The sequence below is a fragment of the Dicentrarchus labrax genome, unplaced genomic scaffold (assembly GCF_905237075.1).
Source record: "Dicentrarchus labrax unplaced genomic scaffold, dlabrax2021, whole genome shotgun sequence".
Taxonomy (NCBI): domain Eukaryota; kingdom Metazoa; phylum Chordata; class Actinopteri; family Moronidae; genus Dicentrarchus; species Dicentrarchus labrax.
The window spans coordinates 4,015,206-4,033,787 of NW_026136723.1; the positions used below are offsets into that span (position 1 = coordinate 4,015,206).

Here is an 18,582-nt window from a genome sequence, read left to right on the forward strand (position 1 = left end):
GTTTGTTTGTTTCACAACAACAACAACAACAACAACAACAACAATAATAATAATAATAAAGTCTTTCTCCTTTGTGGTTTTGGGTGCAGGCAGCTGGTTTGAGAAGGTTTCTCATTATTTGGAGATTATAAGTCACGTTGGCAGAAATGAGCTTCCATAGAAACAGATGTTCACACAGCTGGATGACGTAATCAGTTGTCTCGCGCTACGATAGCTCGTGTAGAAATCAGGGTGGACTTTGTCTCAGACAGGAAGTGCAGTTTAATGGGGGGGGGGGAGTCTGTTACAGGATCAATGAGCCGACAAAGATTTTAACAATGAGGAAGTTGTGAAAGTGAGGACAGAGAGAGCTTTATTATATCAATAATCAATAATCATTAATCAGTGTATAAACTATAGAGCTATGTTCTATATGGAGCTGATCAATAATCAATAATCAGAAGCTGTCACACTTAGATCTGTATGGTAGAGTTGAACCTGGAGGAGGGCTCAGCCTGACGGAGGTCAAAGGTCAGAGAAACTAAGCAGCTGAACATCTGCACACTGACCCAAACTCTCCGTCCTGACCGCGTCCGACCCGAGTCGCAGTGCGTTACGTAAGAGCTCCGATTAATCCCGACCAACATAAGCCTCTTAAATCTAAATGGTTCTGATTGTGGCTCCGAGGTTCTGGATCAGCTCTGTTTCCACACAGCAGATTAACTGGACTTTAATGAGGCGTTCACTGGCTGTGTGCCAGAGCCCAGAGTCCCTGAACCAAAAGGCCGAACACAGCACAGAGTGTCCGAACACACACAGAGTGTCCCTGAACGCAGCACAGAGTCCCTGAACACAGCACAGAGTGTCCCTGAACACAGCACAGAGTCCCGAAGAGGTCCCTGAACGCAGCACAGAGTCCCTGAACGACAGAACCCAACACAGAGAGTCCCTGAACGCAGCACAGAGGCCCTGAACGCAGCACAGAGTCCCTGAACACAGCACAGAGTGTCCCTGAACGCAGCACAGAGTCCCTGAATGCAGCCCAGAGTCCCTGAACACAGCACAGAGTCCCTGAACACAGCACAGAGTGTCCCTGAACACAGCACAGAGTGTCCCTGAACACAGCACAGAATGTCCCAGAACAAGTGTCCCTGAAGGCAGAACAGACCCAAAACAGGTGTCCCTGAACAGCACAGTGTTCCCTGAACACAGCACAGAGTCCCTGAACGCAGCACAGAGTGTCCCTGAACACAGCACAGAGTGTCCCTGAAGGCAGAACAGAGTGTCCCTGAACGCAGCACAGAGGCCCTGTCCGCAGCACAGAGTCCCTGAACACAGCACAGAGTGTCCCTGAACGCAGCCAGAGTCCCTAACACAGCACAGAGTGTCCCTGAACACAGCATAGAGTGTCCCTGAACACAGCACAGAGTGTCCCTGAACACAGCACAGAATGTCCCTGAAGGCAGAACAGAGTGTCCCTGAAGCAGCACAGCGGCCCTGAACGCAGAACAGAGTGTCCCTGAACACAGCACAGAGTGTACCTGAACACAGAACAGAGTCCCTGAACGCAGCACGGAGTGTCCCTGAACACATTATTTTGAAAATCGTTTTTTCAGAATAAAAGCTGCTGCTAAAGGAACTACTGCCAGAACTCGAACCTGATCACTGTGTCCTGTGTGTGTGTGTGTGTGTGTGTGTGTGTGTGTGTGTGTGTGTGTGTGTGTGTGTGTGTGTGTGTGTGTGTGTGTGTTCAGAAGAAGAAGAGGAGGAAGATTGATCGCAGTATGATCGGAGAGCCGACGAACTTCATTCACCTCACACACATCGGCTCTGGAGAGATGGCAGAGGGACTGCAGCCGGTGAGACAGCACCTGTCTGTCTGTCTGTCTGTCTGACTGTCTGTCTGTCTGTCTGTCTGTCTGTCTGTCTGTCTGTCTGTCTGTCTGTCTGTCTGTCTGTCTGTCTGTGTGTCTGTGTGTCTGTCTGTCTGTCTGTCTGACTGACTGACATTATAAATGATGTCATCAGCTAACTGGGTCAGTTAATGACTTTTTATTAACTGACATCACTTCCTGTTTAATTTCCTGTTTCTTTACAAACAAAACGTCAAAGAATCATAAAGAAGAAAATACACAGAATATTATTTTAATATGTTAATATCAACATTAATATAATATTATTATTATATTATTATAATATTATTATATCAGAAGAGACACTGACAGTAGGAAGTGTGTGTGTGTGTGTGTGTGTGTACTTCCTGTTTCTATTTTAACTTCTGTCTGCACAAAGACAATACAATTAAATATATAAAATAACAATATAATTATTAATAAATAATAAAATACAAACATTAACTTGCCGCTGTCACTGATGACATCATCTGTGTGATGATTGGTTGGAGTCAGCGGGTTGTCTCTGCTGAGGTCAGAGGTCAGAGGTTAGCTCACTGACAAATGAACTAAGTAATCAATCAATGAATCCATCAATAAAATCTATAGGGTCAATATCGATTATTAATATATAAAATATAAACATACACTGTTCACGATTACATCGTACTGAATACTATTATTGATTGATTATTGATGATGGTTACATTACATTACTATTACATTATATTGTGATAAAATTACTTTAAAACTAATGAATCAATTGTATTGATTGGGTCTGTGTGTGTGTGTGTGTGTGTGTGTGTGTGTGTGTGGCAGTCGGGGTCGGTTCAGGAACAGATGAGGTCTAAAGGCCCGAACATTAACGGCAGGAACAGCCTGTTATAGCCGGTACGTCAGATCATTCTTTATTTCTTTATTTCTTTATTTCTTTATTTCTTTATTTCTTTATTTCTTTATTTTCTTTATTTCTGGTTCTTTTGTTCTTTGTTATAAAACCTTTGAATGTCTCACAGATTAAATAATCAGATTTTACTGATTTATCGTCAATAAATTACGACATCATGATGTTGATTTGTAAAAAGATGACGAACAAACAGCTTTTAAAATGTTTGTTTTCTGAATGGAGTTTGGTTGGTTGTGGCTACGCTAAGTTAGCTCCTTGTGAAGTAAAACCTGTGTTTGGTGTTTTTCAGCATTGAATGAAACCGCTGTCGACCTTCTCTTTCCTCCCTGATGAACGAGCATCTGACCTCCGCCCTGAGCCTTCGACCTCCGCCCTGAGCCTTCGACCTTCGACCTCCGCCCTGAGCCTTCGACTCCCCGTCTGCCCTGCTGAAGTGTCCTTGAGCAAAGCACTGCACCTTCAGCCAGCTCCAGGGGAACAAACACATCTCCTCTCTGAGGGTTTCCTGCTTTGTCGTCTTCTTTTGCGTCATTTCAGAAATATTTCGAGAACTTCCTGTTCGCCAGACGGAGAATCCTGCTGAGCTGAAGGAGGTTTTGTTTTCGTCCTTTCTTCGACGTCTCAGGTCCAATTATTCACCAGCACCAAAAAAAACACCCAATGGCAGGGACTACATCTCCCAGCATGCCTTGAAACGTCCACGTTGTTCCAGCTCAAACTCATCCAGGAAACATTTTTATTGTCGAAGACGAAAACAAATGTTGTTCTTGTCTTCACCACTGGAGGGCAGACATGACGGCATTTCCCCCGTCAGTATTAATTGGACTTCATTTCCCACAATCCCGTTCTATTCAGGACGATGAATGACAGAAAGTCTGTGTTTTATAGAGAAAAACTGAAAAAAAAAAGGTTTGAAATTATCGTTACAGTTTTTTTTTTTTTAAAGACTACATTTCCCAGCATTCACAGGGACATTCAGACCACAGCCCTCCAGTTAAACCTTGTGCTGCTCTGGAGTGTTTCCTCAGTGGACTTCATTTCCCAGGATGCTTCAGCTGTGCTAAAGGACCTCCCCCCCCTCTGTGGCCTCAGTGATGACATCATTGGACTTTAACTCCCAGGATGCTTCACTCTGCCCAGCCTCACTGCTGGTGCTGAATGATGAAAGACTCTTGTTTAAGGAGGCGGGAAAGTCCCGCTAATGTGTGTGTGTGTGTGTGTGTGTGTGTGTGTGTGTGTGTGTGTGTGTGTGTGTGTGAGTTTGTGTGTGTGTGTGTGTGTGTGTGTGTGTGTGTGTGTGTGTGTGTGTGTGAGTTTGTGTGTGTGTGTGTGTGTGTGTGTGTGTTGTGTGTGTGTGTGTGTGTGTGTGTGTGTGTGTGTGTGTGTGTGTGTGTGAGAGTGAGTTTGTGTGTGTGTGTGTGTGTGTGTGTGTGTGTGTGTGTGTGTGTGTGTGATGTCATGTGTTGTTAATTTTCCACCAGTTTAAATATAAAACGTTGCTTCACTGAACTCTGGACGCACAGTTCAAAACCTCCATTAGAAAATTGTCCGTTTTTGAAACATGCAGCGTCTTTCTGTTCATTTGACTACTCAAGCTTTGGGTCGGGGCCCTAAACGGGTCTCTTTGGAGTCCACGTTGAGACATTTTGTTTAAAACATTTCATGCTGCCGTCTGGTGGGAAGACCCACTGCTTTACATCTGAACCTTTTTATTAACATCTTCTTTGATCAAACATTCGATCAGCTGAATCAGGGAAGCAGAGCGCTGATGTTGAGGGAAAGAATAAAATCCTTTGTTTAGTTTCTTTAAAAACAACAACTTTTATTAAATATGTGATGGTTCAGATTCCCCCAAAAAGTTTAATTCCTGCACTTTATAAAAACACAGAACCAAACTCCATACAAATATCTGTGTATTTAAACAAGCACAAGAGTTCATTATAATAGAATAATATTTAACTGTCCTATAACAGATCTCCCTTTATTATGGTCTAAATATTTCAGAGCCTTCTCTTCACTGGGAGGTTTGTGATTCTGGCGAAGAATATATTTAATTTATTTAGTTTGATTTTAAAACATGTAATTATGGAACTGAAGCTCCGGTTCACGTCTGCACCAGACTCCATTAAAAAAACTATCAATTTAACATGTGAACATTTGATTGTAAAAAAGACTCATCAGAGTTTGGTCATTTATGTCTCTGGCTTCATAAAACTAACAGCAGAACAACAACAAGTATTGATATAAGTCTGATTATTGATCGATTGATTGATTGATCGATTGGTTTTCAGCTCATTCTTCTGCTGTAACTGTAACAATCTCCTCTCCACGTTAAATTATGATTACAAATGAAACATTCAAACAGAAACATGTGATGACATCTGCGAACACTCAGCTGTTGTCTACACCACCGCTGAGTGGTTGCCGTGGAAACCACTGAGTCACAGTGTTCCCCCTCGCCGTGGCGACCGGCCACTTCCTCCCTGCGGCCGAGACTGAAGAGGCCAAAACGTCTATTTAAGGAAAATCTGAGCTGTCTCAGTTTCTTCAGAACAGCCTGATGCGTTCACTGCACTCCTCAGAGCGTGGGAGTTTTTAACCCTGCAGGGTTCACGTGGGACTTTTTAAAACCACAATCTGACGTCATGTGACTTTCATTCGATCAGCTGATAACAAAATCAACAAAAAAAACCAGCCTCTAAGTGGAGCCAGAAACAGGAATCACGAGACGGAGCGAACACACCTACTGTTCTTCTTCTGCTGCTGTATTTCTGACAGAGCAGCTGCAGTTACTGTTAGTAACCACAGGCGGCGCCACCACGACTGAAATCTGAACATTCAACTTTTAGACGCTGTGTTATTAAAAGTTACGGAAGCTCATTGCTGCCACGCCCGAAAAATAAAAACAGATCAGGACGACATTATAACGTTATTGCGACATACAAACTCATCACGTTATGACTTAGATATGCTAAATGCTAGGCTAGTCTGTGGCGAAGGTATATATACATATATAAGATGCTAGCTAACTGGCTAGCTATTATATCTGTCTCTTTTATCTTTGAACCGTCCTCAAACTGGGGTTGTCTTCTTCTCAGCATAGATTAGCTTAGAGGAGGAAGTTGACTGAGGTTTGTTCAACTGTTTACAGACGATAGTGAGATATTCACAGGAGGAAACTGTGTGGGTCTGTGAGGGTCTGTGAGGGTCTGTGAGGGTCTGTGAGGGTCTGTGAGGGTCTGTGAGGGTCTGTGAGGGTCTGTGAGGGTCTGTGAGGGTCTGTGTGGGTCTGTGTGGGTCTGTGAGGGTCTGTGTGGGTCTGTGAGGGTCTGTGAGGGTCTGTGAGGGTCTGTGAGGGTCTGTGAGGGTCTGTGATGGTCTGTGAGGGTCTGTGAGGGTCTGTGTGGGTCTGTGAGGGTCTGTGTGGGTCTGTGTGGGTCTGTGAGGGTCTGTGAGGGTCTGTGTGGGTCTGTGTGGGTCTGTGATGGTCTGTGAGGGTCTGTGTGGGTCTGTGATGGTCTGTGAGGGTCTGTGTGGGTCTGTGAGGGTCTGTGTGGGTCTGTGATGAGCTCTCGTGGGATCTGACTATTACATGGAACAGGTTCAGGTTCAGGTGTTGGTCTGACTCTCAGACCGGTTTCTCAGGATCGCTCTGGTTCCTTTTGTTTATCGCCACCATAGTTCCTCTCTTCCTCTTCCTCTTCCTCTTCCTCTTCGGATTCCCCTCCGCCGACACTGGAGAGCACTTTCCCTCACAGCGAGCGGTTCTCAGCTCGCTGATCAAAGCCTTCTTATTATCCAATGATTTTTATGCTTTTGTTGTTGTTGTTGTTTATCAAAGATGTTGATTTGTTGATTTGTTTGTATTATTGTACAACCTCTTCCTGAACATACTCAGTATTGTATGAATGCTTTTATTAAGAGTATTGATCATCAGACATTTCAGTCACACTCATTTTACAGCTGTAATAACACTGACTGAAGTGAACGCTTTAATATCAGTTTGGGGACATATTGATTGATCGATTGATTGATTGATTGATTGATTGATCAGTTGATTGATTGATTGATTGATCAGTTGATTGATTGATTGATTGATTGATTGATTGATTGATTGATCAGTTGATTGATTGATTGACAGCTGTGGCGGTTAGTTTGAAAACTGATGTAAAGTGGATAAATGAGAAACTTCCTGCTGTTTCAATGACAATCTGCCGACAGGTGAGATTTGAGAAACACGTCCAGCTTTACTTTGACGATGGCTAATGCTAATGCTAATGCTACAGAGGAGGCAGAATTTTACAGTCCAGAAGATCATATTTGAACTTATGTGCACAGAAGTTATATAGCATACTGTAACAGTTCAGTAAGTCATATTAGACGTGTCTCTTACTATCACAAAGTGTTAACTTGTGCTGATGATGGATCCAAGAACAACAGAAGAACTTGTGTTGGGAGAATTATTTGAGATAATTTGAGTAAAATAGATAAAAATATGTAAACGAGACTGAAAGCAAACATGAGATTATAAATTCTGGGAACAAGAAACAATAACTTGTTAACTGATTCAGAGCAGATGAGAATGTGAATGTAATCAATAAAGTAATGGATCAATAAGTCAAATATAATCTTTCAGGACTGAAACGATGAAATTCTGGTGAAAACGTCACAATCCTGAAAATGTCCCTCCTCACTCGCTGTCAACAGAATAAATGAATTTATTTCAGAGAGATTCTGTTTGTTTCCTCTCCGCTGTTTGTAAAAGAGATCACAATCATGATGCTAGCAGTAACGTTAGCCAGCAAGCAAGCTAAGGTTAGCTAGGTTTGAAGGTTTAGCTCCAGAACAAAATGATCGCTAACTAGCTATATGCTAACTAGCTATGTGCTAACTAGCTATGTGCTAACTAGCTATGTAACCTTTATTTATCATTATCCGGTCACATCTGTCTGTAATCAACTTGCTAACAATAGATAAAGTAGGTAAAACATATGATGTCACTTTTATCTTTAAACATAAACAAACATGTTGTTTGTTTATGTTTACTGACGGAGGCCAAAGAGTGATACAGATATAAAAATAACATTTCTGAATTATTACTTCAACCAGTATATTTCCTATAAATATTAATGAAGTAGTAATTAATTAGTTACTTCTCTCAAAAGTAATTTAATTTTTTGACGACAATGATTTAAAAGATAAAAGTAACATACAATGACACAGTCAGCTGATAATGTACGTGTGTGTGTGTGTGTGTGTGTGTGTGTGTGTGTGGTGGTGTGTGTGTGTGTGTGTGTGTGTGTGTGTGTGTGTGTGTGTGTGTGGTTAGAGATGACTTATCATATGATGCTCAGCTGTCGTCACCTCTGCAAACCAAAATACATTTCAGTACTTGTCACATACACTCACACACAAACACACACTCACACACATCATCATCATCATCATCGTCATGCAGCCTGCGGGTTATGGTTGCTTAGTAACAGGCGCCGCAGTAGTGCCTCCTGAGCAGCACTGCCCCTAATGAAGCTATATAAATGTATCATGCTGTATAATGGATGTGCTTATAATATATTTATTATAATATTAAACTACATCCCGCAGCTGGTTAGCCTAGCTTAGCATAAAGACTAGAAACAGACTGATATAACCACTATATATACACTATATATACACACTATATACACACTATATATATACACTATATATAAACACTATATACACACTATATATAATAACTATATATACACACTATATATAAAAACTATATATACACTATATATAAAAACTATATACACACTATATATAAACACCATATACACACTATATATAAACACTATATATATAAACACTATACACTATATATCAACACTATATACACACTATATATACACACTATATACACACACTATATATACACACTATATATACACTATATATACACACTATATATAAACACTATATACACACTATATATATACACACACTATATATACAGTATATATATACACTATATACACTATATATATATAGTGTATATATATAGTATATATACACTATATACACTATATATACACACACTATATATTCACTGTATATAAACACTATATATATACTATATATATAGTGTATATATACTATTTATATACACTATATAAACACTATATATACACACTATATATACGCTATATATATACACTATATATACCCTATATATACACACTATATATAAACACTGAATATACACTATATATACACACACACTATATATTCACTGTATATAAACACTATATATATAGTGTATATATACTATTTATATACACTATATATAAACACTATATATACACACTATATAAACACTATATATACACACTTTATATACACTATACATAAACACTATATATACAATATATACACACTATATATACACTTTATAAACCCTATATATACACACTATATATACCCTATATATATACACTTTGTATACACTATATATAAACACTATATATACACTATATAAACACTATATATATATACACACTATATATACCCTATATATACACAATATATATAAACACTATATAAACACTTTATATATACTATATATACACTATATATATACACTATATAAACACTATATATACCACACACACTATATATAAACACTATATATACACTATACATAAACACTATATATACACACACACTATATATACACACACTATATATACACTATATATAAACACTATATAAACACTATATATAAACACTATATAAAAAAACAAACACTATATATATACATACTATATATACCCTATATATACACACTATATATAAACACTATATATACACTTTATATACAATATATATTAACACTATATAAACACTATATATACTATATATAAACTATATATACAATATATATTAACACTATATATACACTATATATAAACACTATATATATACACACACACACTATATATACACTATATAAAAGCTATATAAACACTATATATACACTATATATAAACACTATATATAAACACTATATATATACACACACTATATAAACACTATATATACACACTATATATAAACACTATATATACACTATACATAAACACTATATATATTTACACACTATATAAACACTATATATACACTATAAACACTATATATACGCTATATATAAACACTATATATACACACTATATATAAACACTATATATACACTATATATAAACACTATATATATTTACACACTATATAAACACTATATATACACTATAAACACTATATATACGCTATATATAAACACTATATATACACTATACATAAACACTATATATATTTAGACACTATATAAACACTATAAACACGATATATACGCTATATATAAACACTATACACTATATAAACACAGCAACATAATTCACCAGATAGAAATCAAAACACTGAACCATCTTAATTTTATTTAGCACCAAAAATATTTCACCTTTGACAAAAACATCATGAACCGTTTTATACAGTGGCTGAGAGGAATCAGCCAACAGCAAGTCACAACACAACCACCAAAGTTTTAAAGCAAGGCAGCAGGTTGATGGTGCAACTCCTGCTGAAACACTGAGTCAGGAGAATGTTTATTGCACATTAAAACCCTGAAAGACTGAAAATATCAGAGCGTTCAACCAGAAATCAACACTGACAAAGAAATAAAGATTATATCACAGAAGAAATAACCACAGTAACTACGCTGCCCCCCAGAGGCTAACCGCAGTAACTACGCTGCCCCCCAGAGGCTAACCGCAGTAACTACGCTGCCCCCCAGAGGCTAACTGCAGTAACTACGCTGCCCCCCAGAGGCTAACTGCAGTAACTACGCTGCCCCCCAGAGGCTAACTGCAGTAACTACGCTGCCCCCCAGAGGCTAACCGCAGTAACTACGCTGCCCCCCAGAGGCTAACCGCAGTAACTACGCTGCCCCCCAGAGGCTAACCGCAGTAACTACGCTGCCCCCCAGAGGCTAACCGCAGTAACTACGCTGCCCCCCAGAGGCTAACCGCAGTAACTAGTCTCAGTCAGAGTTCCCAGTGGAGAACATGAAGATTCTCTTTGTTTTAATTCCCACGTTGTCCTGAAACTGTCTAGAATTGAGTGTGTTGGTTGTTGGATTCTGGAGTTACAGCAGTTTTTATATTGTTGTTCCTCTGAGAGCCAAACTGAACTTAGAAACAAGATCCAACATTTAAAGTTCAGTTTGGACCAGAACTGCAGTTACTGCGGTTTACCTGTGGGGGCAGTGTGGTAGGACAATATATCATTATAATGTTTGTATAATCAATATATCATTATAATGTTTGTATAATCAATATATCATTATAATGTTTGTATAATCAATATATTATTATAATGTTTGTATAATCAATATATCATTATAATGTTTGTATAATCAATATATCATTATAATGTTTGTATAATCAATATATCATTATAATGTTTGTATAATCAATATATTATTATAATGTTTGTATAATCTGATGTGTGTGATTTGGACTGAAGCAGCTCGAGGCCTGTTTCTTGTTCTTCGCCTCCATTTTGGCTCAAATGTGAGCAGCGGGGATCTGCACAGGGTCCAGGTCTGCTCCCGGACCTTCACCTGGACAGGGTCTGGTCGTACCTGCAGGGAGCAGAAATGACATCATCAGGTAGATGGTAGAGGGTGACTCAACAATGAGCCGACGTTATCTAACACTCACTGGGTGACGCAGTCCGGGATCTGCACGTGCTCAGTGGGGACGAAGAGAGAAAGATCCTGGAGGCTGTCGACAAACTGGAGCTTCCTGCTGAACTTAGAGCTGAGGAGGAGGAGGAGGAGGAGGAGGAGGAGGAGGAGGAGGAAATGACAAACGTGTGAGCATCATGTGTTACAGGAGCACGGAGTGGGTGAGGAAGAGGAGGAAGAGGAGGAAGAGGAGGCAGCAGACCTGATGAAGGGTTTGATGATGGTGATGAGGGCTTTGATGTACCAGGTGGGATGAACCACGTAGAAACCCTTCAGGTTCTTCCTCAACCTGCACACACACACACACACACACACACACACACACACACACACACACACACACATGATTATCACACATCCTAAGCCCCGCCCCTTTTTGCTCTGTGCTCCAATCACAGTTAAGCAAACCTCCATCAACTTCCTCCTTTCCTGTACTTATAAATGCTATGCTAGGCTAATCTATGCTGAAAACACAACCACATTTTAAAGATGGTTAAAAGTAAAAATAACTAACTACTGAACATTTGGTGTATATTAGCTAGTTACATCTGATAGGTTAATGTTAATAAACTAATGATTAAAGTAGATTAACTATCTAGTTAGCTAGCGTTATGATACAGAGCATTTATCTTTTAACCGTCTTCATAATGTGGTTTTGTTTTCAGCATAGATTAGCTTAGCATGTAGCATGTGGTCCTGTTCGGGTCCTGTTCGGGTCCAAAGGTGAAATGGAAGAAAGAAACTTGTGAACAGAGTCTGACAGAAGCTTTTCATAAAGTTCATCTGTTGTTGTCAGAAAATTCAGTTCTGTGAGTGAGAGGAGGTTTTATTGTACTGTGAGAGGTTTCTAACTGCTGACGAAGCTCTGACGCTCCCTGCTGGACAGAGACTGAAATAACTGTGACTGACTGTCAGTGTGTGTGTGTGAGTCAGTGTGTGTGTGTGAGTCAGTGTGTGTGAGTCAGTGTGTGTGTGTGAGTCAGTGTGTGTGAGTCAGTGTGTGTGTGTGAGTCAGTGTGTGTGTGTGTGAGTCAGTGTGTGTGTGTGAGTGTGAGTCAGTGTGTGTGTGTGAGTCAGTGTGTGTGTGTGTGTGTGAGACAGTGTGTGTGTGTGAGTCAGTGTGTGTGTGTGTGAGTCAGTGTGTGTGTGTGAGTCAGTGTGTGTGTGTGTGAGTCAGTGTGTGTGTGTGAGTCAGTGTGTGTGAGTCAGTGTGTGTGTGTGAGTCAGTGTGTGTGAGTCAGTGTGTGTGTGTGAGTCAGTGTGTGTGTGTGTGAGTCAGTGTGTGTGTGTGAGTGTGAGTCAGTGTGTGTGTGTGAGTCAGTGTGTGTGTGTGTGTGTGAGTCAGTGTGTGTGTGTGAGTCAGTGTGTGTGTGTGTGAGTCAGTGTGTGTGTGTGAGTCAGTGTGTGTGTGTGTGAGTCAGTGTGTGTGTGTGAGTCAGTGTGTGTGAGTCAGTGTGTGTGTGTGAGTCAGTGTGTGTGTGTGTGTGAGTCAGTGTGTGTGTGTGAGTCAGTGTGTTTGTGTGAGTCAGTGTGTGTGTGTGTGTGAGTCAGTGTGTGTGTGTGTGAGTCAGTGTGTGTGTGTGAGTCAGTGAGTGTGAGTCAGTGTGTGTGTGTGAGTCAGTGTGTGTTTGTGTGTGAGTCAGTGTGTGTGTGTGTGAGTCAGTGTGTGTGTGTGAGTCAGTGTGTGTGTGTGTGAGTCAGTGTGTGTGTGAGTCAGTGTGTGAATCAGTGTGAGTCAGTGTGTGTGAATCAGTGTGTGTGAGTCAGTGTGTGTGTGTGTATGAGTGTGTGTGAGTCAGTGTGTGTGTGTGTGAATCAGTGTGTGTGAGTCAGTGTGTGTGAGTCAGTGTGTGTGTGTGAATCAGTGTGTGTGAGCAGAGAGTGAACAGGTTGTAGTGTAGCTTTGTCCCTCTGCTGCCTGTGGACTGATTTCTGTGTGTTTCTATGTAGGGATGAGGGTCAAAGGTTGTCCGGCTGTGTCTTGGCGTTGCGGTGTGGGTCTGGCGTTGGTTGCTTCGTGGTGTTGGCTGATGGGTGATTTGTAAACGGCGAGCTTAGGAACATTGCAGATAGTAACGTTATTCTAAATATGATGGTCAGTTATTTTACAGCGTTCAGTGTTTGTTGGCCGACGCCAGGATGCAGTTCGCTGAGCGACCACTGGTGGCGCTGTTGAGAGCCGTTATGACAGTAACGTATAGAAGTTATATATTATATATATTATTTATTACCTCCTGTCGATGGTGGTGTAACACTCCCTGAGCCAGCTGATTCCTGGTACTTTGTCTTTCTGACCTCCAGCACAAAGATACACAATCACATAGTTTTCTGCAACCATCAGATCCAGAGTTCCTACGACATACCTGCGTTAAAGACATCGACATTCCCGTTTCCCTCAGGATGAACTGTAATCTCTGGGATAATCCGAAATATACAGAGAGAAAAAAATCCATTCTGTGTTTTACCTGAACAGATTATCCATCACATACTGGTAATTTTCCAGACTATTCTGCGGCAGGTAGCAGGAAGAAAACACGATGATGTCATTCAAACCGTCTCCATAGTAACCTGAGAGATGACAGAGAAGGTACAACAGGTGTTGAAGATGATCAGGGTTCTACCAGGTGTTCCCCAGGTGAACAGACCCGCCGTACCTCCGTGTGACAGCACCCTGAGGAACGGCTCCAGGACGCTCATGTTGACCCGGCTCTCCTGTGGTGGATCACCTGTGGAGAAACAGCGCCACCTGGTGCCCTGGCTGTCCACCATGTCCTCCCGCTCCAGAGCTCCCAGTTCACTGTGGGCCATTCCCGGTCCAGAACCAGTCCAAGAATCAGACCTGGACCCGGGTCTGGCGCCGAACACTCTGCGACGCCGAGATGCCACGCCGAGACGCCGCAGGTCATCTGGAAAATAATCTTGTGATGTCATCAAAGGTTTTTAATAGATGACTTAAATTAATTACTGTTTCAGACAAAGGCATCCTAAGCTGTTTGACCTCTGACCTTCCAGGTCCAGGTCGTAGACGGGGAAGTGCAGTGATTCGCTGTCGGACGGCGTTTCAATGGCGTCCAGGTCAAAGTCCAGCCCAGTGTCATCGTCGTCCTCAGGTGAGAGAAAGGCCGAGGAGAAGTCGTCTGACACTATGGACTCACTGCGGCCTGAAAGAGATCAGCGTCTGTTATTTACTGAAACATCACAACAAAAACTGTCTGCTGTTATTTTATTACCTAAAGACAGACTGAGAGCTGGAGCCACCAGGACTTTCTTCTTCGTTGGTTTTGACCCTGACAAGGCCAGACTGCTGGGAGGAGCTGCAAACAGGAAGTGAGGTCACTGAGCGTCAAACTCTATTTCAATGTTTCTAAAATGTCCAGTTAAGACATGAAATGTTTTATATTTTTATTTGTGCGTGATTTCTTTGATTGTAATATTTTGGTGGTTAAATATTTATAATTTTATTTCTTCTTCCAGAATATCACAGAACAGTAAACATAAACAACAACATCTTAAATAATAACATCAAATAACATCTATAAATAAAATCAGTTTATTTTATAATTTTGGTTTTCACATTAATGCCTTATTCTTTATATTTGATATATTATTTCATTATTGTTCTGTCTGTGGTCTGTACCTGGTCTGTCTGTTGGCGTCGAGACAAACTCGTCCTCAACAGCTCCTGATGACAGGAAGTCAGAGAGGAAACAGAGAGAAGAAAGAGAACTGCTAACAGCTAACGGCTAACAGGAGTACCACAAGGCTCCATACAAGGACCCCAGTTATTCAGTTTGTACTTCATTTGATTGAATATTGGGAAAACAGGGAAGGTTTTTTTATACATTTCATTGGACGTTGAAGGTGAAATGATTGTGATGTGTATGTTTGGATCCATGACTGAATGTAGTATTTATTGTATTTTATGTTTTATTTATATTTAATTTATTTTATTTGTATTCATTGCATTAGTTGAATTTGTGTCGACCTGCTCAGGATGGAAATCTGGTACAAAAACATCTCTTCTCCTGTTAGTCACCTGGTTGGAAATCACCGTCCTGTCCTCCGTCACCTGCTGGGAGACATACTGAGGACATGGCACCTGGTGTTTCCATGGCAACGCAGTTCCCTCTGACTGCTTCACCTGTTTCCTCTTCCTCTGTGGAGGAAGACAGAAATATTTTTGTATGAGTTGAGTTTGAGACCAGGTTTATGGCAAACCTCGAAACAAACAACAATAAAAGACTTCCTGTGTGCGAAGGAAAGTGTTTGTACCCGTTTGACCTTCAGTTGTTTCAGTCGTGGCGGCTAACATACTGCTAGCAGCAGCAGCGCTAGCACTGTTAGCAGCACTGGCAGTATCAGTAGTTTTAGTTGTGGTGTCCTTGTCTGCAGGAGGTGACCTACACACAGAAAGCACACTGTAAAAACACTGTAATAATAAGTCCTGTATCGAACATGTTACTTCAGTAAAAGAATGTATAATACAATAATAATAATTATATAAATATAAAAGTACTAAAGGCAGAAAAATGTTTGTTTTGTCCAAACCTCAAAATTATTCTTCAAATTATTACAACCAAAAACTACCTGGATGCGTCTTCCTCTTGTTCCTCTGCTCTGGACTCCATCTTGTTCCTGCTCAAAAATTACTTATTAATTATTTTGGATTTGGCGAGCGGCTCAGAGATGCTAACGGCTACGTAGCAGGAGACGTTGGTTTTATAGCAGCAGGGGTTGGTTGGTGATGTCACCTGCCTCCAGATCAGCCAATAGCTAAATTAAACTGCACTAGCTGGTTTCAACCAGTAGGGGGCAGTCACTGTGCACTGTTATAGCAAAACATGTAGAATTTAAACCCTTTGGACTAAAATGTTCTGATTTGGCTTCAGAAGAAAACATGGGTTGTTTAGTTACAGTTATAATAAGTATAAATGAACATAATGTCCTCGTGAGCTCCAGGTCGGGAACCACAACCTCAGTATGAGTTGTTCCATCTACAGAGGGAGCGGGTCCTCTTCTGGTGGAGTCCGCCATGTTGAACCACCATGTTTCTACAGAAGCCCAGAACAGACAAACCAAACACTGGAACTCAAATGAGACTTTCTCCTTGGAAAGGTTGTAATCTCCATATATGACACTAAAATAACTTAATGTGTAACTTATATAATGTGTAAAACAAAGTGTCTCTGTCAACTTTTCCTGAAGCATTTCAGTTTGGTGAAAAGTTCCCAGAAGGTCTGGTGGGTCAGAGAGTTCAGGGCGTCTGAACGTGACTTTGTGGAAGTGCTGATCTTTATTTACACTCTCGGCTCTTATCTCTCCGCGGAGGAGGCAGAAAGGTTGAAGGTAAAGAACATAAAGATCAACAGTAAAGACTTACAGCGGCTCTGCTCTCTCAGGGAGTCGACGGGAACGGCGGCCAGGTGAGACGGTTGAGGCAGGTGAGACAGGTTCAAACAGCTGAGGTTGGTGAGAAACCCGTCTCTCACCTGGAGACTCACCTGCTGACATCACAGTGAGTTTATGAGCGGACTCTAACACCCCCCCTGTGTACTCTCAGCCAACAGGACGGCAGAGGTGTGGTGTGTTGCCGCGGTGAAGGCCTGGCCCCGTTCCCATGGCGACTATGACTGTACAAGGCGAGGTGCAGGGGTGGGAACTGCAGCGTGCCCCTACCTGCTGAACACACACACACACACCTGAGTGCTGATTGCATAAGTGAGTTATTAGTGATGAGTTATTCTCCTGTTTCTGGGCGTATCAGCCGTCTCTGATTGTTCTCCTATGAGTTTATTCCGACTGATTTTTGACTCAACAGGATGAACGAGTCTGCAGCCGCACTAACGGCTCTGTGACACAGTGACGCTATGAACTAATGCTAATATGCTCACAATAACAAAGTGTGCCTGATGCTTGGTGCGTCTCCCGATATTAATATTACCAATATTAAGTCCTCAGTTGTTCTTCTAAAGTTCCTCTAACGTCCACCAGAGGCTCCAGCAGTGAGTCAGTCTCATATTAAAACCTACTGGTCTTTTATTTTGAACAAACACTGTAAAAGAACTTCCTGTTCCAAACCAGATCACATGATCAGCACAATCAATACTTCAAACCAACAATCTGAGTTCGATTGTAAAATAAATACTTTTGGAAACAATAAAACATATAAAAATATTTGATGAAGCTCAGCAGGAGTCCAGGTCCTCCCGTCCAATCAGAGCTCGCCTTCAGTCAGTCGCTGGTTGGATTCATTCAGTCACTGGATTCATTCAGTCACTGGTTGGATTCATTCAGTCACTGGATTCATTCAGTCACTGGATTCATTCAGTCACTGGTTGGATTCATTCGGTCACTGGTTGGATTCATTCGGTCACTGGTTGGATTCATTCAGTCACTGGATTCATTCAGTCACCGGTTGGGATTCATTCAGTCACTGGTTGGATTCATTCAGTCACTGGATTCATTCAGTCACCGGTTGGGATTCATTCAGTCACTGGATTCATTCAGTCACTGGTTGGATTCATTCAGTCACTGGATTCATTCAGTCACTGGATTCATTCAGTCACTGGTTGGATTCATTCAGTCACTGGTTGGGATTCATCCAGTCACTGGATTCATTCAGTCACTGGTTGGATTCATTCAGTCACTGGTTGGATTAATTCAGTCACTGGATTCATTCAGTCACTGGTTGGGATTCATTCAGTCACTGTTTGGATTCATTCAGTCACTGGTTGGATTCATTCAGTTACTGGATTCATTCAGTCACTGGTTAGATTCATTCAGTCACTGGATTCATTCAGTCACTGTTTGGATTCATTCAGTCACTGGTTGGGATTCATTCAGTCACTGGATTCATTCAGTCACTGGATTCATTCAGTCACTGGTTGGGATTCATTCAGTCACTGGATTCATTCAGTCACTGGTTAGATTCATTCAGTCACTGGTTGGATTTATTCAGTCACTGGATTCATTCAGTCACCGGTTGGATTCATTCAGTCACCGGTTGGATTAATTCAGTCACT

At 41.0% G+C, this 18,582-nt stretch overlaps 2 protein-coding genes across 4 annotated transcripts in view; one reads left to right on the forward strand and one right to left on the reverse strand.

Annotated features, from left to right (window-relative positions):
- Positions 1-7,510, forward strand: part of cdc42se1 (CDC42 small effector 1) — a 15,072-nt gene extending 7,562 nt beyond the window's left edge. For both annotated transcript variants that reach the window (XM_051391014.1, XM_051391015.1), the window contains exons 3-5: positions 1,734-1,838; positions 2,691-2,762; positions 3,068-7,510. In XM_051391014.1, coding sequence (XP_051246974.1) covers positions 1,734-1,838; positions 2,691-2,759 — 174 coding nt within the window. In that variant the 3' untranslated portion in view covers positions 2,760-2,762; positions 3,068-7,510. The remainder of the gene's footprint in view (positions 1-1,733; positions 1,839-2,690; positions 2,763-3,067) is intronic.
- A 2,720-nt stretch (positions 7,511-10,230) lies between these two features.
- Positions 10,231-17,104, reverse strand: LOC127358030 (bcl-2/adenovirus E1B 19 kDa-interacting protein 2-like protein). 2 transcript variants are annotated; one of them, XM_051390878.1, is made up of 13 exons: positions 16,941-17,104; positions 16,148-16,195; positions 15,833-15,960; positions 15,597-15,716; positions 15,198-15,242; positions 14,791-14,874; positions 14,566-14,721; positions 14,215-14,466; positions 14,026-14,128; positions 13,792-13,923; positions 11,763-11,849; positions 11,535-11,633; positions 10,231-11,455 (listed from the first exon to the last, which is right to left on the reverse strand). In XM_051390878.1, the coding sequence occupies exons 1-13, from the start codon at positions 17,069-17,071 to the stop codon at positions 11,431-11,433; spliced, it is 1,410 nt and encodes a 469-aa protein (XP_051246838.1). In that variant the 5' UTR covers positions 17,072-17,104; the 3' UTR covers positions 10,231-11,430. The 2 variants fall into 2 exon arrangements, with proteins under 2 accessions (XP_051246838.1, XP_051246839.1); XM_051390879.1 differs by lacking the exon at positions 15,198-15,242.
- Between the last annotated feature and the right edge of the window lie 1,478 nt (positions 17,105-18,582).

What these genes read in the sequence shown, in the direction of transcription:
- LOC127358030 (XM_051390878.1), bottom strand. Translation starts at nt 17,071, where the DNA reads ATGTCAGCAGGTGAGTCTCCAGGTGAGAGACGGGTTTCTCACCAACCT. An exon ending in CCTGAGAGAGCAGAGCCGCT is followed by an intron (nt 16,196 to 16,940) that starts GTAAGTCTTTAC and finishes ATTTTTGAGCAG; the next exon opens with GAACAAGATGGAGTCCAGAG. An exon ending in AACAACTGAAGGTCAAACGG is followed by an intron (nt 15,717 to 15,832) that starts GTACAAACACTT and finishes CTTCCTCCACAG; the next exon opens with AGGAAGAGGAAACAGGTGAA.